This window comes from Mus caroli, unplaced genomic scaffold (genome assembly GCF_978045245.1).
Source record: "Mus caroli unplaced genomic scaffold, Mus_caroli_1 scaffold_20, whole genome shotgun sequence".
In the NCBI taxonomy this organism is placed as follows: Eukaryota; Metazoa; Chordata; class Mammalia; order Rodentia; family Muridae; genus Mus; species Mus caroli.
Genome location: NW_028227275.1, coordinates 17,580,807 through 17,601,726, shown reverse-complemented (window position 1 = coordinate 17,601,726; position 20,920 = coordinate 17,580,807). Strand labels below are relative to the sequence as shown.

The following is a 20,920-nucleotide window of genomic DNA, read 5'->3' as shown; positions in this document are numbered from 1 at the left end:
GGGAAGAGGACAGGTGGCAGTAGGTGAGAATGCTGGATCGCAAAGTCAGTGGGTGCTGGGCTTGCCACTGGGGCTGGGGGGGGAAACCAGGGTAAAGGGCAAACTAGCAGAGCTGGGCACAGGAACCTGGCTGGTGATTTAGCCACAATGTGTGTGTCTGGGGCAAAGTAGACGAGGCATCTCCTGGCATTGCCCCGCATTGTCTGTCAGGGAAGTTTGGTTCCATGGGAACAGACTCCAGTGTCGGTCCACTGTGTTCTTCTGTGATGACTGAGTGCAGACGCTGACTGTTCGTCTTCTCTGTGTTGAGCATTTCTTTCTTTACACTTCTTTCCTGATCGCCTTCCCGGCATGCACATGTCCGTCCGTCCGTTCTGGGCTTAATGAAACCATGGCTGCCTCTAAGGCAAATTAGTTGCTGATCCCTATCTGCCTGTTCCCGTATGAACCTGCTTTGTGTGACTAAGGCCCTGCTGCTATTTCATTAGCATTGTGAGCCATGCTCATGAATCCCTTGGATCACGTTTGAGTTTGTTTGCACTTTGCCTACAAGCGGAAACTTTCTACTTCCCTCTTAGAATGGAAATACCCTTAACAATCGCACAAAGTTATTTACAGTGTTATATCTTTAAAAAATTTGAGATTATAATATTACAACATTTCTCCCTTCCCTTTCTTTTCTCCAAACCCATATATATCTCCTTATTCTCCTTCAGATACGTGGCCTCTTTTCTCCTTCACTGTTATTACATGTTTATATTTATGTACATAGATATTCCTAAAAATAACTCAGTGTGTATAGTACTATTTGGGCTGACCATTTGACATCGGACAGCCGACTGGTGTTCTCTTCCCTGCTCCTCATTTCCCTGTACCCCTTTGTGTTGGGCTGAGACCTGTGGCCTTTTCCCTGTCTGCTTTGGCATGCTCATTGGTGTTACCCCTGCTCAGTTCATGTTTTAGAAGTCATGTTGGTGAGACTCTTTTTTTCCTTAACTGTAGGACGTTTCAATATAAAAGTGCTTGGGAAGAAGAAGGGACAATGAGTCCTCTCTGTAACCCAGGGCTCTGCTCTGTTCCGTAGCTCCTCAAGTTTCCCCACTCAGTTTAAGTAAAGAAACCTTGTTGAAAATAAACTGCATTCCTGTGCAGTACATGAGGAGGTTTTATATATATATATATATATATATATGTATATATATATATATATATATATATTTCTTTTTAAACCTTTAAGATTTTATTCGTATTTTTGATTACACGTGTCTATGTGGGTAAGGGCACATGAGTGCTAGTCCCCGGGAGACCAGAAGCCAGAGGCACAGGCGATTGTGACATTTGATGTGGATGCTGCGAACCAAACTCAGTCCTCTGCAAGAGCAGCAGACACTCCTGAGTTCTGAGCCATCTCCAACCTCTGTTTCTGTTCTTTAAACAAACTCAAAACAGTATATTGAAAATATTTTCATGTTATCATGTAGAAGTAAAATCAACCTCTTTCCTCTTAACATCAATATGGTATTAATTTCATTACATAGAGGCTCCATAAATTATGTAACTAAATTTCCTTGTTATCATCCTAGTTTTTCCTGGTTATTACAATTAATAATATTACAGTTATTTTTTATTATGCGGATTACATTTTTTTAAAGTGTCGTGGCTTGGGGCTAGGGAGATGGCTCACGAGTCAAGAGCACATCTGGCAGAGGACCCAGGTTTTGTTCCTAGCACTTGCATGATAGTCACAGTCATCTGTTACTCCAGTTCCAGGGCATCTGATGCCCTCTTATGACCTCCATGGGCACCAGACACACATGTGGTTCACATACATACATGCAGGCAAAACACTTATGCACAGAATGAAATAAACTCTAAAACAAACAAACAAACAATGTAAAGTACCCTGGCTGAGTAAAAGGTTAACCACTTAAACTGTAGCAAGGTGCTGCAAGCAGCTCACATTGCAGAGAGCAAGGAAGGCTGTCATCCCTGCTTCCCGGTTCTCAGCAGGCCAGCAAGCCCTCCCCTGTGGGCTGCTCAGAAACATATGCAACCCAGAGAGATGGGTAGCCCCTCGTTACCCTGTGAACCCTAAAAGACTTGATTATGTGTAACAGTTAACATTTTTTTTTTTTCAAGACAGTGTTTCTCTGTGTAGCCCTGGCTGTCCTGGAACTCACTCTGTAGACCAGGCTGGCCTTGAACTCAGAAATCCGCCTGCCCCTGCCTCTCCAGTGCTGGGATTAAAGGCGTGTGCCACCACTGTCCGGCAGCAGCTAACAATTTAAGACACTGTATACAAGATTGTATTGGAAAATTAGTTCCTCAACTATAATTCTGTACTTTTAAGTGGTAGCAATATCCTTCATGTTGACAGTTATGTTGACAGTTGTCCAACCCAATAGACTTTTCCTGTAATATGTAACTTTAAAAGTCCAAGATGGGGGGCTGGTGAGATGGCTCAGTGGGTAAGAGCACCCGACTGCTCTTCCGAAGGTCCAGAGTTCAAATCCCAGCAACCACATGGTGGCTCACAACCATCCGTAATGAGATCTGGCGCCCTCTTCTGGAGTGTCTGAAGACAGCTACAATGTACTTACATATAATAAATAAATAAATCTTAAAAAAAAAAAAAAAGTCCAAGATGGGCTGGGGAAAAAGATGAAAAAATACTTGTCTCCCCAGGATGAGGCCTTGAGTTTCGAGTCCCCAACCAGGTGTAGCGGTGCATGCCTGACATCCGCATGCCTGTAAACGCAGTGCTGGGCCTGTAGAGACAGGGGGATGCCCTGGAGTTTTGCTGGCCAGCCAGTCTAACCAAACCAGAAGGTTCCAGGTTCACTGAAGAGACCCAGGCTAGTGTAGAGGGCTGGAGAGGTGGCTCAGTGGTTAGGAGCACTTGTTGTTCCTGTTTAAGACCTGGGTTCTATTCCTGACACCCACATAGCGGTTCACAGACATCTGTAACTTTAGCCCCAGGGCATCTAATGTCCTCGTCTGACTTCTACAGGCCCCAAGCTTGCATGCGGTACACATATATACGAGTAGGCAAATGTACTGGCTATTTTTGTGTCAACTTTACACAGCTGGAGTTATCACAGAGAAAGGAGCTTCAGTTGAGGAAATGCCTCCATGAGATCCAACTGTAAGGCATTTTCTCAATTAGTGATCAAGGGGGAAAGGCCCCTTGTGGGTGGGACCATTCCTGGGCTGGTAGTCTTGGGTTCTATAAGAGAGCAGGCTGACCAAGCCAGGGGAGGCAAGCCAGTAAGGAACATCCCTCCATGGCCTCTGCATCAGCTCCTGCTTCCTGACCTGCTTGAGTTCCAGTCCTGACTTCCTTTGGTGATGAACAGCAGTATGGAAGTGTAAGCTGAATAAACCCTTTCCTCCCCAACTTGCTTCTTGGTCATGATGTTTGTGCAGGAATAGAAACCCTGACTAAGACAGCAAACCATGCATAAAATGAGTAAATCTAATGTTTTTGGAAAGGAAGAGACTAGTTGAGAAAGACACAAGTGCCAACTCCTGGCTTACACACACACACACACACTCACACCAGTGCCAACTCCTGGCTTACACATACACACACACACACCAGTGCCAACTCCTGGCTTACACACACACACACACACTCACACCAGTGCCAACTCCTGGCTTACACACACACACACACACACACACACACACACACACACACACCAGTGCCAACTCCTGGTTTACACACACACACACGCACACACACACACACACACACGCGCGCGCGCGCGCGCGCCCAGTACAAATCTGAGATGACTCCTGTTCTCATTTTTAACTAACATTTTCCTTGGATTCACATTATTATCCTTTGCTTTATTTATTTTTACTTTGTCTAAGAATCCCAGGGAAGCACTTAAAATCTCAGAGGAAACAAAAGTACTGCATAGGTACTAAGTTTCAAAGTCACACCCCTGAAATGAAAATTCTTATGAACTTTGGGTTTTGAACCTCATCTGGGTTTTTCAGATGATAAGGCTTTTATACAGAAAAAAGTCAACCCTTGAAACGTGGAAAAGGAGATTAAAAAGTTAATCGTTAGCTTACATAAAAGATTATGTCAAAGCCTGTGGGACTCACAGTATAGACTGTGTAGTCACGAGGCATTGTCTGCATTGTGTAAGCTCTGAGAGCGAGTTTGTGTTCTGTAATTGACGTCTTGCTATCACAGTGGTTAGGAATAATGTAGTTGTATTTTATAGACCGTAGATCTGTGATTTTCTGACTTACTCATCCTCTCCCAGAGGCATGAAGCCATGCGCTCCTCACTCAATGCTGAGCTAGGCAGTATTTAGAGGGCGTTGCCTTTTGTATAGGAGCCTGCTCTTTGCATACAGTTTGAACCTCGGAAGTCAAACTAGGAACCAAAAGGGCGCAGAGTTAGACAAGGGCACGCGGTAGATGGAGCGGCATCATAACAAGACTAAACGGAAGGCGTTTGTGAGAAGAGGTTTTCATTTTGCTTAAGAGATGGGGAGTCGGGCTGGTGAGATGGCTCAGTGGGTAAGAGCACCCGACTGCTCTTCCGAAGGTCCAGAGTTCTAATCCCAGCAACCACATGGTGGCTCACAACCATCCGTAAGGAGATCTGGCGCCCTCTTCTGGAGTGTCTGAAGACAGCTGCAGTGTACTTACATATAATAAATAAATAAATCTTTAAAAAAAAAAAAAAAAAAAAAAGAGATGGGGAGTCACTATGTTCCCGAGGCTAGCCCTCCGCTGCTGGGCTCAAGCACTCTTTCTACCTTTGCCTCAGGGGCCACCTTGGTGCCAGGTGAAAAGATGGTTAATAATTAACTTGGATTTTTTTTGTTCTCTTCCTCAGGCAACAGTTGGCTATCTTGGCAGATTTAGTGAAAGATTTGCCATTGGAGTTTGACTTCCTCTTTTCACAGTCTCAGGCGGAAGTGATCTCTGGGAAACAGGAAGGTACTGAGCGGGGCTGGGCGGGGTGGGGCGGGGCGGAGCTGGGGCTCCTCAGCAGGTGTTTGGGATTTTTCTGTACGCGGCAAGGATTGGCTTGATTCAGCTGCATGGTCTTTTTGTTTGTTTGTTTTTGGTTTTTTGAGACAGGGTTTCTCTGTATAGCCCTGGCTGTCCTGGAACTCACTCTGTAGACCAGGCTGGCCTCAAACTCAGATCCGCCTCCCTCCACCTCCCAAGTGCTGGGAGTAAAGGCATGCCCAGTTTGCATGGTCTTTTTGTAGATTCTGCACGAGTGATCTGTTTCACATGGCTGCATCTAGAGGGCACACATATCTGGATTTAACAGTACTGAGCACCCTGCTTAGTATTTAATGATTCCAAATGGATCTTTGATTAGCTAGTTGCACTTTTGGAACATACAGCCCTAGGAGTTATGGATAGTTTACATTTAAGTGTGAAACAAGTTATTACATTAAGGTGTGGGGAGACCTTAACTCAAGGAGTAATTAGGCTGAGGTCCTTTTGTTTTGGGTTTTCCTTTTATTGCAATTACTGTGCAGTTCTCTTTCTTCCTTAATACACCACTGTATTGATATTCTCATGTGGCCCAGACACACCCAAAGTAATCATTTGCTACCACTTCTTTTCTGTCTTTGAGACAGGGTCTCACTGTGTAGCCCTTGCTGGTCAAGAACTTGCTGGCTGGCAATCCTCCTGTCTCCGCTACTTCTCTGAGATTACAGGCATGCTCCACTGTGCCCAGTTAGTCCCAGTTTTTGAAAGAAGGTGACCTTGGGCCTGGGGAGATGGCTCAGCTGGTAAAGGACTTGCCACACAAGCGTGCGGACCTGTGTTAGATCCCTCAGCACTCACATAAAAAGCCAGGTGTGGCAACATACACCTGTAATCCCAGAGCGGGGGAGGCAGAGACAGGGGAGTGACCGGAGCTTGCCGAGTAGCCAACCGAGCTGAATTGGTGAGGGAGCCTGCCTTCAAAACATAAGGTGGAGGTTGATTGAGGAAGATATGCCATTTTGATGTCTGGTCTACATACACACTGACAGACAGACAGACACACACACACACACACACACACTACACAAATAAAACACACAATCAAAGAAAATCATTTTTAAAGGAGGTGTTTTTATATGTCTTCTAGTTGCAGACCACCAAAGAGAAGAAATTTGTTTTTTAAAATTTAATCCTCAAATTTGCACTTTCTTCTTAATGGTCTATGTCTTTGCCAATATCTGCTTTTTTGTTTTTTGTTTTTGTTTTTGTTTTGTTTTGTTTTGTTTTGTTTTCTGTCCCGGCAATACCTCTCATGTATCTTGGTCACTCGAAACCTTTTCATTCCATGTTCCCATCCTTTTCATTCCAGTTGGTGTCTTTTCACTCCCTTGTGCAGTGACATTTTCCCGCTCTTTGTGTGCTAAATAAGTTTTATTATATCCACAAACATCATGGGATGATGGGTTCGGTCTATATCAGGAGAACATCATTTTTCTGTTTTGTTTTTTTTAAAGATTTATTTATTTATTATATGTAAGTACACTGAGGCTGTCTTCAGACACCCCAGAAGAGGGCATCAGATCTCATCATTGGTTGTGAGCCTTCATGTGGTTGCTGGGATTTTAACTCACGACCTTCAGAAGAGCAGTCGGCGCTCTTAACCGCTAAGCCATCTCTCCAGCCCGAGGTTTTTTGTTTTGTTTGTTTGTTTGTTTTGTTTTTTCAATTTTTTTGTTAAATACTTTCTTCATTTACATTTCAAATGCTATCCCAAAAGTCCCCTATACCCTCCCCCTGCCCTGCTCCCCTACCCACCCACTCCCACTTCTTGGCCCTGGTATTCCTCTGTACTGGGGCATATAAAGTTTGCAAGACCAAGGGTCCTCTCTTCCCAGTGATGGCTGACTAGGCCATCTTCTGCTACTTATGCAGCTAGAGACACGAGCTCTTGTTTTTTTAAGTAGGCAATTACTCTCATCTGGCATACATTCAACTTTAAGATTAAGAGCAGCCAGCACTCTTTTAATCACGAGACCATCTCCCCAGTCTTTACTGTTTCTTTAAACATTTTATTCTATTCTTATTTCTTGAGCCTGTGCTCATGGCTTGTGGGTGAAGGTCCGCCTTCAGCAGCCATTGCTCTCCTTTGACAACAAGGGGGCCAGGAACTGAGCTCAGTGCATCAGACTTGGCTGCAAGTGTCTTTACCCACTGAGCCATCTCACTAGCCCTGGTTCCAATGTTTTCTTCTGCTTTGTACCACAGTCTTTATGCAGTACACTTGTCTTAAGCATCTTTATCTGATGAACGGTTCACTGACTCTCAATTATTAGTTTCTCAGTCAAAGCTTTGACATTGCAGTTTGCACTTGTCCCGTGTACATCAGCCAGTGGTCAGTCTGGGGCTGGGTGGCGAACTGTCCCACAACAGTTCCAACAGCCCTGAGTGTGTAGTATAGGGTCAGATCCATGCATGTGGGCTTTGGGGGTGAGAGATCCTTTCACAGCTGTACCCTGTGCTCTCGTGGCCCTCCTGATGCTTTCTGGTTCTTGATTTCACATTCACGCTCCTCTGCTTAGAAAAGCCGGTTTTCAGTTTGTCTCCCCTGCCAGGCCAGTACTGTGATGGCTTCTGCATCTAGAACAGCTCTTCCGGCCAAAAAGAATTCCTTCTCTTTAGCACTTTTAGTGCCTGCCCACCTATATCTTGTCTGTGGCAGGAATGCCCTGATAGGGAGGGACAGAATGAAACAGAGGCCAGCGAGGCCCATTGTGCTGGCTCATGGCTCTAATCCTTCCACTTGGAGACTGAGTCAGGAGGATTGCCTGAGTTTGAAGGTACATGGAGGGTGAATTGCGGGCTAGCCTGGGCTACCGAGTGAGACCGACAACAGAATGAAACAGTCTGGGAAGATGGCTCAGGAGAGTTTCTGTGATGTAAGCACAAGAAGCTAAGTTTGGATCCCCAGTGCTCACATAAAAACCAGATGTGAGCATGCCCCTGTAAACATGTCACTGGAGAGGCAGACATGAGATATGCCGGGGCTTGGTGGCCAGTCAGTATTGCTGAGTGAGTGAGTGCTAGGCTCAGGGAGTGGCCTTGCCTCCAAAAAGTAAGAGAACAACAGAGGAAGACGACACATGGACATAGACACAGATACACACAGACACAGACACACACAGATACACAGACACACACATACAAACATAGACACACTCAGAAAGACACACACACATTCTCAAAAAAGTAAGATAGAGAGCAATAGAGGAATATGACACACACCCAAACACAGACACACACACACATAAACACAGACAGAAACACATACAAACACAGACACACACACATAAACAGACAGACACATATCCAAACACAGATACACACCCAAACACAGACACACACACATTACACACAGACAGACAGAAACATATACAAACACAGACACACACACACACAAACAGACACACACACACACACACAGTCACACACACATAAACAGACAGGCACACATACAAACACAGATACAGACACACACACACCCACACAAACACACATAGACACATACATTCATATACACATACACATACATATAGACCAGGATGGCCTCAAATTCATAGTAATCCACCTGCCATTACCTCCTGAGTCCTGGGGTTAAAGGCATGTGCCACAAGCCTGGCCCTTATGCAGTTTTAAACATTTTGGGGGAGAGTTGTTTTTTTTGTTTTGTTTTGTTTTGTTTTGTTTTTTACAAGTACTTCCTATTCTTTGTAGAATTATTAGAAGTTACAAATAATTGTAGAAGGGGGGAAATCACATGATAAAAGATGTAGGTAGCTAGCATGCATGAGCCCCAGCACTGTTAGGGATGGGGCGGGCTACAGTGTGTCAGAGGGAGAGGGAGGCAGGGAAGAGAGAAAGCAAGATTTAAGGTCCATGCACGGCGAGTATGGAGTAGAATATTATGGTTCCTTTTATTTTTATCTTCTCAGGAAAAGGATAAGAAGGGCAGCCTGGGGAGGGTCTAAGTCTGGTCCATCAGCAGCAAATTATAGAGAGGCCATTTCCATTCTTCCTTAGGAGTTTATGCGTGGATCGGAATCAACTTTGTTCTGGGAAGATTTGACCATGAAGATGGTAAGTTCTGCCTTACGATGGTCTTCAAGGGTTGACTCTCCAAACTGTCAGTGGTGTGTCAGCGCTTCAGACTGTCGGTGGTGTGTAAGCTTTAATCAGTAATGTGTAAGCGCTTCAGACTGTCAGTAGTGTGTAAGCACTTCACACTATCAGTAGTGAGTAAGTGCTTTAATCAGTAGTGTGTAAGTGCTTCAGACTATCAGTATTGTGTAAGTGCTTCAAATTGTCAATACTGTGTCAGTGCTTGAAACCGCCAGTAGTGTGTAAGCGCTTGCTTTGAGGTTTCTTCTTCGTCGTCTTTTGTGGAAAGCTTCAGACATCTGTAAACGTGGAGTAGGTGATAAGATGAACATGGATGAACTCGCCAGCCAGTCCCAAACGTGGAATAGTTTACTGTTTTTTGTGTCTGCTCTCTTTCCACAGAACACATTTTTTTTAAATCTCTCATTGCTGCTGCTGTTGTTTAAGCATTATTTATTGTATGTGTATGTGACAAGACGGGAGTGAGCATGCCATTGGCGCCTGGGGAGAGGACAGCTAACTTGTCAGAGCTGGTTCTTGCCTATCCCTGGGATGCATAGTTGAAATACTAGATCTAAGTCATTTGCAAGAATTATTCACTGTAGAATTACACTTAGTAATTAGATTAATTTATTTTAGTTGCTTTCAAATAAAAAGTCAGAGCTTTTACAGGATGGCTATGTTGCTGACCTGGCACTCTCTCTCTCACTCTCTCTCTCTCTCTCTCTCTCTCTCTCTCGTTTTGGTTTTGGGTATTTGAATCCTGTTGCTATATCAATGATATATTGATTTCAGAGTCAGACTCGGACACCTCTGTGGACTCAGCAGCAGGCCGCAGGAGGACAGTGGGGATCCTGGACATGGGAGGAGCCTCTCTCCAAATTGCCTACGAAGTTCCTACCTCAGCCTCTGACCTTCCTCCCAAACAGGTACTTTGCCGTGTATGGAAGTTCAGTTAGGAATGCCGGTACTGGTGAAGGAAGATCTCTATTTGAAGTTTGGGGTTTTTTTTTGGGGGGGGGGGTGGATCTCAATTTATGGCCATGGCTGGCCTTGAACTCATAGAAATCTGCCTGCCTTTGTCTTATTAAAGGCCTGTGTCTGCCACCACCCTGGCACTAGCCTGCATTATCCTGAGTATCAGGCTACTGGGCACTCCTTGGACATTCCAGACTCTGCTGCTTTCTCTGTGCCCCTGTACACACTGTGACAGTGACAGATGGCTTTTGCTAGACTTTAACTCTGATCCTAGGCCCAGATAAACAGATCACCTTCCATGAAGCCAGCATGGCTCCTTCTGAGGCCTTCACAAACGGGACTGACCCTGCTGGTCCCTATCTCACAGCCGTTATAGCAAGAGGCTACCTCCCTGAGCCTCACTGTTTGAAAGACATAATAGTGTGTGTCTTGTAAAGTTGTAAGGACATCAGGGTGTGAAGGCCTTAGCAAGTGGCCCAGTTTGTGGTAAGTGCTTGATACATCTTAGCAACTATAATTAATACTGTGTATAAGTCCCGGGTGCCATTCATACATAACCTTTCCCCTACTATTCCTTTCTCTCGGCTCTAAGAATATTTACCTCCGTGTCTGTGGGGGGTGGGGGGTGTGCACACATCTGGGTGCAGGTGTATGTGGGAAGCTAGAGGACAGCGTCTGGTGTCTTTCCCAATTGAGTGCAACCGTACTGTTTGAGACTGTCTCACTACACTTGGAACTTGTGTGCTAGACTGGCTAGTCAGCAAGTCCCAGAAATCCTTCTGTCCTCTCTTCCCCAACACGGGGATTATAGGCATGTACTGGCACACCCAGCTCTATGTGTGTGTGTGTGCATGTGTGCGTCTGTGTCTGTGTGTCTGCCTGTCTGTCTGTGTAAGTGTTTCTGTGTCTGCGGTGTGGGTGCTTGTGTAGGTAAGAGTGATCGTGGAGACCCAAGGTTGACATTACACACCTAGGTTTTCATGTGAGAACTGGAATCAAACTCAAGCTCTAATTCTGTGTGTGACAAGTACTTTACTGCCGGAGTCCCTGGCCCCTTAAAGAATATATTTTGCTGCTAACATCTATTTGTTTGTTTGCTTTGTGGCGCTGTGGATTCATCCCAGGGTCCTGCATATTCTAGGCAAGTGCTGTGCCAATGAATTGCATCTCCAAACCAAGAAGGTTAGGGGGAAGGTTCACCCTAGAGAGAAAAGGGAAGCATGCCTTTTAAGTGTGTACGTATGTATACGCAGGAGAAATGGAACATGCTAGCTCCATGGCCTCCAGAAGTCTATGGAGTCAACCAGTCGATGTCAGGCAGACCACAGCAGTCCTTGTGGTTTGTCACCCTCGGTGCTGTTGATATTTGGGGCTGAATGATGGTGTGTGGCTGGGTGTACTGTGGTGCTTAGCATGGCCCCTGGTTGAGACCCTCTTGCTATAACGGCTGTGAGGAGATAGGGACCAGCAGGGTCAGCTCCGTTTGTGAAGGCCTCAGAAGGAGCCATGCTGGCTTCATGGAAGGTGATCTGTTTACCTGGGCCTAGGATCAGAGTTGAAGTCTAGCAAAAGCCATCTGTCACTGTCACAATGTGTACAGGGGCACAGAGAAAGCAGCAGAGTCTGGGATGTCCAAGGAGTGCCCAGTAGCCTGATCCAGTGTAGGATTTCCAGGGGTGGTTCTGGGGAGAGAGGGTGAAATTGGACTGGGAGGAGTCTTGAGTGTTGTGGGGGGCTTGTTTTTTATTTCTGTCACTTGTCCAAAGTTTCAAGAAAGGTAGTCACACGAGCCTCTGTTCCATAGTCTGACAAACTCTCGGACGGTCCTTCCCAGCTGTAAGTTTTGTGGCCGGCCACATTGGCGGCTGTGTGGGTCAGAGCGGACAGTGTGGTCTTGAGACGGGGTCAGAGCATCTCTTCGGTCTTGTAGCTCTGAAGTCCTAAGACTTCATGAATTCACGTGACTCACACGTGTGCTCAATGAGTGTGAGCTGCCCAAGGAACAGCTATGTCTGAGTTCCCATGGGTGGGACTGTGAAGTTTACAGTCATGGACGTCCGTTCTGGGTTGGAGGTTGGGGAAACTGGAGTAATTCTGAGGCTTTCTAGTTGATATTGTTAGGATGTATTCAACAGCCGAACACATAGTTCTGATATTAAGGAATAAGTGGACGCGTGCCTGGGGGGTGTGAGATCAGAGATGTCCTGTGTGTGCAGATTCAGGAAGCAGCCAATCTGATGCAGACACAGCAGTGTAGCGACGCAAAGATGGATGCCTGTGCTTGGTTAAACAGCAAAGAATGCGCAACCATCACCCGGGATTCCAGAACGTTTTTCAACACTGCCAAAAGGAAAACCATATTCCTCGGCAGTTATCTCCTGCCATGCCATCTCCCTGTTGCTTTCTCTCATCTGGGGGTCTGCTTATCTGGATGTTTCATATAACGAGATCATGCAGTAGGCCCTTTACGTCCGACTCTCAGGAAAGCATTTGCCAGCCAATCGACGTTGTACTCTGTACCAGGGCACCGCTGGTTCTGGTGGCTGAGTAGCCTCGCGCTGAATGACCGTTCCGCGTTCCATCTATTCACTCAGCACTGGATGCACAGTTGAGCTGCGCCCACACTTTTAGGCTGTTGTGGGTAGCAGTGCTGTGACTATTCAGGAACACGCTTTTGTGTATACGTACGTTTTTAGGTGTCTTGGGTACATCTAGGAGTAGAGTTGCTAGGCGCAGCAGTATGTTCACAGATTTAAAATACTACAATTCAAATAGCTATTGCCACTTTGCAATAATACGCATTGAAAGAATGACACACAAAGCGCATTGGGATGGTCACTCTTGGCAGGGGGTAGGGGTGGGATCAGGTATGAGGAAGAACAGGAATAATTAGAACAAAAGAGGGGCTTCGCTGTGGCATGGGACCACGAGCCCAGGGACATAATGCAGCCCTGCATTTAAACTTAAAAACCAAACTCAAGGCCCGGGTGGGGGCGCACGCCTTTAGTCCCAGCACTTGGGAGGCAGAGACAGGTGAATCTCTCTGAGTTTGAGGCTAGCCTGGTCTACATAGTGAGTATCAAGCCAGCCAGGGTTACACAGTGAGACCCTGTGTGAAACAAAAGAATGAATATACAGAAATACACCCAAACAGCAACCTCCCCCCCACCCCCCTATTTTGAAAATAAAACTGAATTTTCCCATTGCCCAGGCCTGTCGCAGGAATTAGTAAAGCTTCCTGAATAGTTTTAGACAAGGTCATAAAATAGATCTCACAATGATCTGATTTTTAAAAATATTTATTTATTTATTTAATGTATGTGGGTACACTGTTGCTGTCTTATTTATTTATTTATTTAATGTATGTGGGTACACTGTTGCTGTCTTTCTTATTTATTTATTTATTTATTTATTTAATGTATGTGGGTACACTGTTGCTGTCTTCAGACACACCAGAAGAGGGCATCGGACCCCATTGCAGAAGGTTGTGAGCCACCACGTGGTTGCTGGGAATTGAACTCGGGACCTCCTTCAGTGCACGGCCACACCCCATGGAACCGCACTGCCCACGTTCAGCATGGGTCCTCTCTCCTCAGTTAAACCTCTTGGGAAATGACCTCACAGACACACACAGGGCCTTGCTCCCTACATCAAATGGTCTTTGAATCTGCAATCCTCCTGCCTCAGCTGCGGTTAGTGCCAGGATTCCAAGAGTACTTTACTGAGCCCGTTTTAAAGAGGAGCCATAGAGGCAGAGTCCACTGTGTTCACCACGCCACTGCCCTCTGAAAAAGGAGCTGAAACTCTCTTCTTCTTCTCTGGATGTTGCATTATAGGAAGAAGCTGCCAAGATCCTGCTGGCCGAGTTCAACCTGGGCTGTGACGCTCAGCACACGGAGCACGTGTACAGGGTTTATGTCACCACCTTCCTGGGCTTTGGTGGCAACTTTGCCCGGCAGCGCTATGAAGATCTCGTGCTAAATGAAACGCTTAACAAAAACAGGTACAGTGTCACCAGGCTGCAGCCGTTAGGAAGAAACGGTAGCACGCAGCTATGATGGCTAGGTCTGCTTCCTCCTTCCCAGCAGCATCTCCAGGGACCCTGTTAGCCCCTGCTCTGCAAGGCTATATTCTGCTCTTTAGCAAGAAGCCTGGCTTTGCTGTATACCACGGCCACGCCTGACATCCCGAGATGTGTGCACTAGGAAGAGCCGTTAAGCCCTCTCGTGTGGGAGTTAAGGTTTGCTTGTCTGCAATTAAACTTAACAAGTAGGTAAAGTTAACGAGATTGCCTTTAAAATCGTGTCTCGAGTTTTGACTAGCCAGTTGTTCATCCGGAATTGCCATGATCACAGATTTCTTTAAAAAGGTTGTGTGTTTGGAAATGTATAGGTGCCTGCAGATATCAGAAGGGGGTGCTGGGTCCCCAGGAGCTGGAGTTACAGTTGGTTGGGAGCCTTCTCATGTGGGTCCTGGGAACCGGTCTTGGGTGCTCTCCCAAAGGAGGAAGAACCCTGAAGAACATCTGAGCACCAAGATCTCCAAGCTCCAAGTTCACTGACTTTTTCATTTGACTACCTGGAGACCATGATGAATAGCTATGAAGTAATTGTTCTTTTTTTTTTTTTAATTTTTTTTTAAGATTTATTTATATATTATATGTAAGTACACTGTAGCTGTCTTCAGACACACCAGAAGAGGGCGTCAGATCTCATTTCAGGTAGTTGTGAGCCACCATGTGGTTGCTGGGATTTGAACTCTGGACCTTTGGAAGAACAGTCAGGTGCTCTTACCCACTGAGCCATCTCACCAGCCCGAAGTAATTGTTCTTAGTTGTTTTGATTAAAATCTTTTTTTTTAGTCATTGTGCATTGAGGAAGATACATAAACAATGGTTATTTTCTACCAAAAAATTATCTACATACATAGATTTAGCAAGAAACAGTAACCCAAAGAGGCACGGGTGTATCCCACGTACAATAACTTCTCCGTGGCAGCTCTCTCATACGTAGAAAATGTTGAAGAAAATGCCGTGTCATCAGTCTTTTTAATTATTTAAGTCTCCATCACCAAGAGGTCGCAGAGTCGGGGGAGGGGGTGTGTGTGCAGGTGTTGTGGGTGATTGCACGAATATCGAAGTGTTTGTGTTAGTCCTAGGCAAGCTGACTTGAGCTGGGGTGCTGCCGCGATGCCTGGAGAACCCTGGCTCAGCGGGCTCACGGTGGAGAACCCTGGCTTGGTGGGCTCTCGGTGGGCCTACTGGTTCTGCAGGGCACATGGTGGGGAACCCTGGCTTTGTGGGGCTCACCTGTGGGGGGGCCCTGGCTCTGCAGGCTCTCGGTGACCTCAGTTTCAGGAGCCGCTGCGCTCCCCTCCCCTGCAGTCTTGTGCTCTCTCTTCCCTTGCTGGGCTGCATCATTTCCTATGCTGTGGTACTTCCTGGCTAAGCTCTGAAGTTGCCTACTTTAGGATTTAGGTCAAAGTGTGGCTCCTGTAGCTGCCAATCTACCAGACAGACCTATCTTCCTGGCTGGTTCTTGCTTCTTCATGAGTTTCTCTGTGGTTAGTGATGTGTCCATTCGTTCACAGCTGCCTCCTCAGGAGCTGATAGCAGACAACTACAATTGTCAGTGGTCTCCATGGGACTTCCATACTTGGCCAGATCAGCATATTTATCTCCTTGGTAATAAGATCACTAGACAAGTATAGATTAGAGTAATAGATGTGTGATGCCCCTCCCCCACTTAGAGGCTGAGGGGCTCATGTCTCAGTCCCTGGAGGTGGTCCTCTGCCTGCTCTGTCCACTCAACACTCACTCAGGGCCAGATGTCACCGCTGGGACATGGCCATGGTTCCTTCTTTAGAAAGCCCTTCCCCCTTGAGCGCACGTGTATATATATGCGCGTGCGTTTGTGTGTGTGTGTGTGTGTGTGTGTGTGTGTACGTGGCTGGCCTTGGATGTCGTGTGAATGCAGGCATGTGTGAGTCATCAGACATGTGGCCTTGGATGTGAGTCCTCATCACCTTCCCCTTGTTTGAGATCAGGGTCTCTCTTTTGTCACCGCTCTACAGGCAGTGGGACCTGGAGCCGATAAATGAGGCAGACAAGTCTCATGCCATAGCCGACTTTATTCAGAGCCTCAGACAGCTATCCTCCGAGGGTTAAGAAAGGTCACGGGTAAATCTGTCATGAGTTCAAACTGTGTACCATCAGGAAGACACACCCATGTGACAAAACCGTAGTTTTCCATAGAGGCATTTAAAGGGGCGTTTAAACATTCAATTGAATAAAGCTAGCAATAACGCTAGTAACGGATAATTTCAAGTAAGTGCACTCCTATCTGTGCACCTGGGAGGAACACAAAAACACATCCCAAGAACAAGCCTGTGTTTTAAAGAAACTGGGGGTTACAAGACTCTCGTCCGGTTGGTTTTCTTGGAGTGTTCTGAGGAGCGCTCGGAAGTCTCTTCACCTGACTCCGTCCCTGTTCCGTGTTCCGACAGTCCCACTGCTGTGCACATCATGCTCGCTCGCCCGTTAGCTTCAGGGACTTTTCCATCTGCTTCCTTCCCATCTCCCTGACAGGCACTGGGCCTACAGTCAGTCTCATGCCACCTGATGTGGCTGGTCCGTGTGTTCCGGGGATTCAGACTCACACAGTCACGCTTGTGCGTCTGGTGCCCTACCTACTGAGCCACCTCTCCAGCCGCCGGCTGTGCGTTAACCAGGAGCTCCATGCAGCTTTCAGGGGTGCGTGGGAATGGAGGCCCTTGGGGAGAACTGCGGACTCCCAGCTGTTTGACCCAACGCTGGGAAATACAAGTTCACGATAGGGTTGAGGGAAAGGCATCACTGGTACAGCTCTTTTTTTTTCTAAACCTAATTAAAAAATTTTTTTTTAATTAATCATTCCATTTGTTTACACCTAAATGATATCCCAGTTATCCCTCCACAATTCCCCCATCTCATCCTCTCTTTCCCCCATCCCCTTTCCCTCTATGAGAGTGCTCCCCCATCTAGTACGCACTCCCTCCCCACTGCTCCAGCATCCCCCTACGCTGGGGCTGGGGCATTAAACCTCCACAAGACCAAGGGCCTCCCCTCCCACTGATGTCCGACAAGGCCATCGTCTGCTACCCTATACGTATCTGGAGCCATGGATCCTTCCCTGCACACTCCCTAGCTGGTGGTCTAGTCCCTGGGAGCTCTGAGTGATCCAAGCCAGCCAGCATTGTTCTTCCTATGGGGTTGCAATCCCCCTCTGCTCCTCCATCTACCCCATTGGGTCCCTGAGCTCAGATGGCTGGCTGCGGGCATCTGGATTGGCCAGGTGCTGGCAGAGCTATGCACATGCTGCTGCTGCACAGTTATGCTCTATTCAGTCATCGTTGCTGGGACTGTCGTGAAACATCAGGGATTTGTGGTGTGGACTGTAGTCCTCAGGTCAGGTTCAGCGGTGTCACTTTCTGTCTGTCTTTGTCGTTGTGACAGACTGCTGGGCCAGAAGACAGGCCTGAGTCCTGACAATCCCTTTCTGGACCCCTGCCTGCCCGTGGGACTCACAGATATGGTGAAGAGGAACAGCCAGGTCCTTCACTTCCGAGGAAAGGGAGACTGGACCAGTTGTCGGACAATGCTGAGCCCCCTGCTGGCCCGCTCCAACACCAGCCAGGCCTCACTGAACGGTATTTACCAGTCCCCAATCGACTTCAACAACAGCGAGTTCTACGGCTTCTCAGAGTTCTTCTACTGCACTGAGGATGTGCTGCGCATCGGTGGCCGCTACCATGGGCCCACATTTGCCAAGGCTGCTCAGGTAACTCGTTAAGAGTCAAGATGACTCATACTGGCACCTGGCATTTATTGGATGTCCTCCTTTGTGCCAGGCAGGCTTTGCTTGCATGATCTCACCTGAGGCTTTACAAGGGCCTATGAACCTCATTTTATAGAGGAGAAAGTGAACTCTGAGGTTAAGGGGCCGTCTCTGTTAAACTGCCTCCTGATGCTTAGGTTACCGTGGATGTATTATACCAAGGTATAAAAATGTCCTAATGGTGACCTGTTAGCTTTTCTTCTCACTTCTATGACATTTGTGGATCAAAAGTGCCATTTTGTATATTTCCCCCTTTGTAGGTGTCTGACTTGTAATGTGTGCTTGGTAGACAGGCCTGGTTTTCTTCTCTTGGTCAGAACTATTAAGAGGCCAGAATCAGGGCTGGAGCCATGACTAAGTGACTGAGCAATGTCCTTCCAGAGGACAAGAGCTCGCTTCCCAGGGTCTATGTGAGGTAGCTTACAACAAACTCCTGTAAACATCCACAGGGCCATGGTGCCATTTTCTGGTCTCCTTGGGCACTCCCACACATGTGACACACACTTACTGCCCCCAGAGATAATTTTAAAAGAGGCCAGAATGGTATGGGGTCATTGGTAGAAGGTGTTGTAAACCCCATGATGGTAGAGATATTTAAGTGAAAGACCAGAAATTCACTTTGCACATAAGTAGAACCTGAGCGTCCTACAGACTCGCATCTCTTGTCACCTGCACAGCTACAGGTTTGACCAGCACTCGGTACCTCTGCTGCAGTTTAGAGGCTGTTAATCAAAATGGTTGGTATTCTCATTTTATTTTTTGTTATTGTTTTTGAGAGAGTCTCACTGTGTTGCCCTGGCTAGCCTGGGAATTTGCTACATAAGACTGGGCTGGCCTCCTTATCTCTGCCTCTCAAGTGCTGGGATGAAAGGCTTGTGTCACCACCACCTGGTTTTGTTGGTCAACTAGAAAAAGATAACCGTAACAAAATACTTGCAAGGTTCAACTTTAAAGAGAAGAAATGTTTTTTCTGCCTCACAGTTGGAGGGCTCCAGTCCAGGTCACCCGACTCCCTTGCTTTGGGCACACCGTGGTGGAAATGCAAGGCTGAGCAGAAATGTTTTCATCATGCACTTGGGAGCAAAGAGTGCAGAGGGCGTGGCATCCTAGTTGTGCCGATCATTTCCCAGAACTAGAGCGCCCCTGGGTGAGGTCGGAGAATTTGCCTGTGGTTTTGTGCTGCACTGTGTCTCTGTGCTTGTTCCAGGATTACTGTGGCATGGCGTGGCCGGTGCTAGCCCAGAGATTCAAGAACGGCCTCTTTTCTTCACACGCAGACGAGCATCGACTCAAGTAAATCAGTTTCTCTTCTTCTACTTTCGATACGGTCTTAACGCATGGGTGGCCGATTATAATGGAGAATCACTGATTGGATATTAGGCTGAAGGAGAATTTGATTATTTCGGATTGTGGCTTTCTGGAAGACCAAACAGTGAGCCCATTTCTGTGGCAGAAAACCAATGGTTAACAAAGAACACTCTCTCCAAGTGATGCAATGGCAACAGTGATGACCTATTTATATATTTATGTAGCTATGTTTTAAATGTATGAGTGCTCTGTCTGCATGTACACCTGCATGCCAGGTGAGGGCATCAGATCCCAGTGTAAATGATTGTGAGCCATCATGTGGTTACTGGCAATTGAACTCAGGATCTCTGGAAGAGCAGCCAGTGTTCTTAACCACAGAGCCATCTCACCAGCCTGACCTTTGTTATTGTAAACATCTTATTATAGAAAATTAACCAAAAAGTAGAAAGAACCTAGTTTCAGCAACTGTCAACATTTTGTCAAGAATTTGTTATCCTCCCATATTTAAATGTTTAGTTTGAAAAAAGTCAAAGATGCTGGGCATGGTGATGCACGCCTTTAATCCCAGCACTCAGAAGGCAGAGGCAGGCAGATTTCTGAGTTTGAGGCCACCCAGTTCTACAGAATGAGTTCCAGGACAGCCAGGGCTACACAGAGAAAAAAGAAGAGAAAAGAAAAGACAGATTCGGAGGAATAAACATAAAATAGTGCAGTGTCCCTCTGTGTGCCTGTCAATGCTCCCTGATGACAGTGATCCTGCCATTTGTCTCCATTTATGCGAGTCATAGACATTGTACAAACACAGCATTGCTGTTAAGGATGTTCTCTAAAGACAGGGATCTTGAAAATCAAAACAGGAGAAAACCATAGCCCCTGGGGCTGCAGTGAGGCTCTCCCCAGAGGTGAGAAGATGAAGCAGGAAGAGAGGCCAGCCAATGATATCTGATAGAAACACATGGCTTCCTACAAAAGAATGCATTGCGGTTCCCCTTTTCTTTATATTTTCTAAAGCTTCGTGAACTTTCTTCCCATAACGCAGGTATCAGTGTTTTAAGTCAGCTTGGATGTACGAAGTCCTGCACGAGGGGTTCCACTTCCCCTACGACTACCCAAACCTGCAGACAGCGCAGCTGGTGTATGACCGAGAGGTGCAGTGGACGCTGGGAGCAATTCTGTATAAAACCCGATTCCTGCCTCTCAGGTAAAGTCAGCTTTCCAAGCTGCTGCCTTGACATCAGGGGATGTTAAGTTGATGCCTTAGGTTTCTCCAGTGAACCACTTTACCTCCCCAACAGCCAGAGAATAATTCTATTGTGCCTTCCATCTGAGCCACTGTTCCAGTGAGGCATGCTGGGACAGAAAGGACGAGATAGATCTATCTGGAATCCCTTCCTCGACGTGGCCATGTCAGAAAAACACCTGTATTTGTCCTCCGACGGACTGGTCCTTAGAATTGGGCTCACACTACACATTTGTAGAATACTACTGACGACCTAAAATGTCAGTCTTAAGTTAGTCTGGGAAACATATTTGACGGGGAGTTGACAGAGGCTGACTGGGAAAACCTTTCCCAGTGAGTAGACTCCTTCTCAACATGGTGTTAATGACCCGGCACAGTCTGTGGTCAT

At 46.6% G+C, this 20,920-nt stretch overlaps 1 protein-coding gene across 2 annotated transcripts in view; it reads left to right on the top strand.

The window, feature by feature from the left end:
* The window catches only part of Entpd7 (ectonucleoside triphosphate diphosphohydrolase 7), a 44,533-nt gene that overhangs the window by 17,085 nt on the left and 6,528 nt on the right, over positions 1-20,920 (top strand). The window contains exons 6-12 of one of the 2 annotated variants that reach the window (XM_021151868.2): positions 4,862-4,965; positions 9,055-9,111; positions 9,928-10,061; positions 13,947-14,113; positions 17,603-17,927; positions 19,192-19,277; positions 20,332-20,493. In XM_021151868.2, coding sequence (XP_021007527.1) covers positions 4,862-4,965; positions 9,055-9,111; positions 9,928-10,061; positions 13,947-14,113; positions 17,603-17,927; positions 19,192-19,277; positions 20,332-20,493 — 1,035 coding nt within the window. Of the gene's footprint in view, positions 1-4,861; positions 4,966-9,054; positions 9,112-9,927; positions 10,062-13,946; positions 14,114-17,602; positions 17,928-18,965; positions 19,142-19,191; positions 19,278-20,331; positions 20,494-20,920 lie in introns of those variants that run through there. The other variant, XM_085834159.1, reaches the window with a different exon arrangement.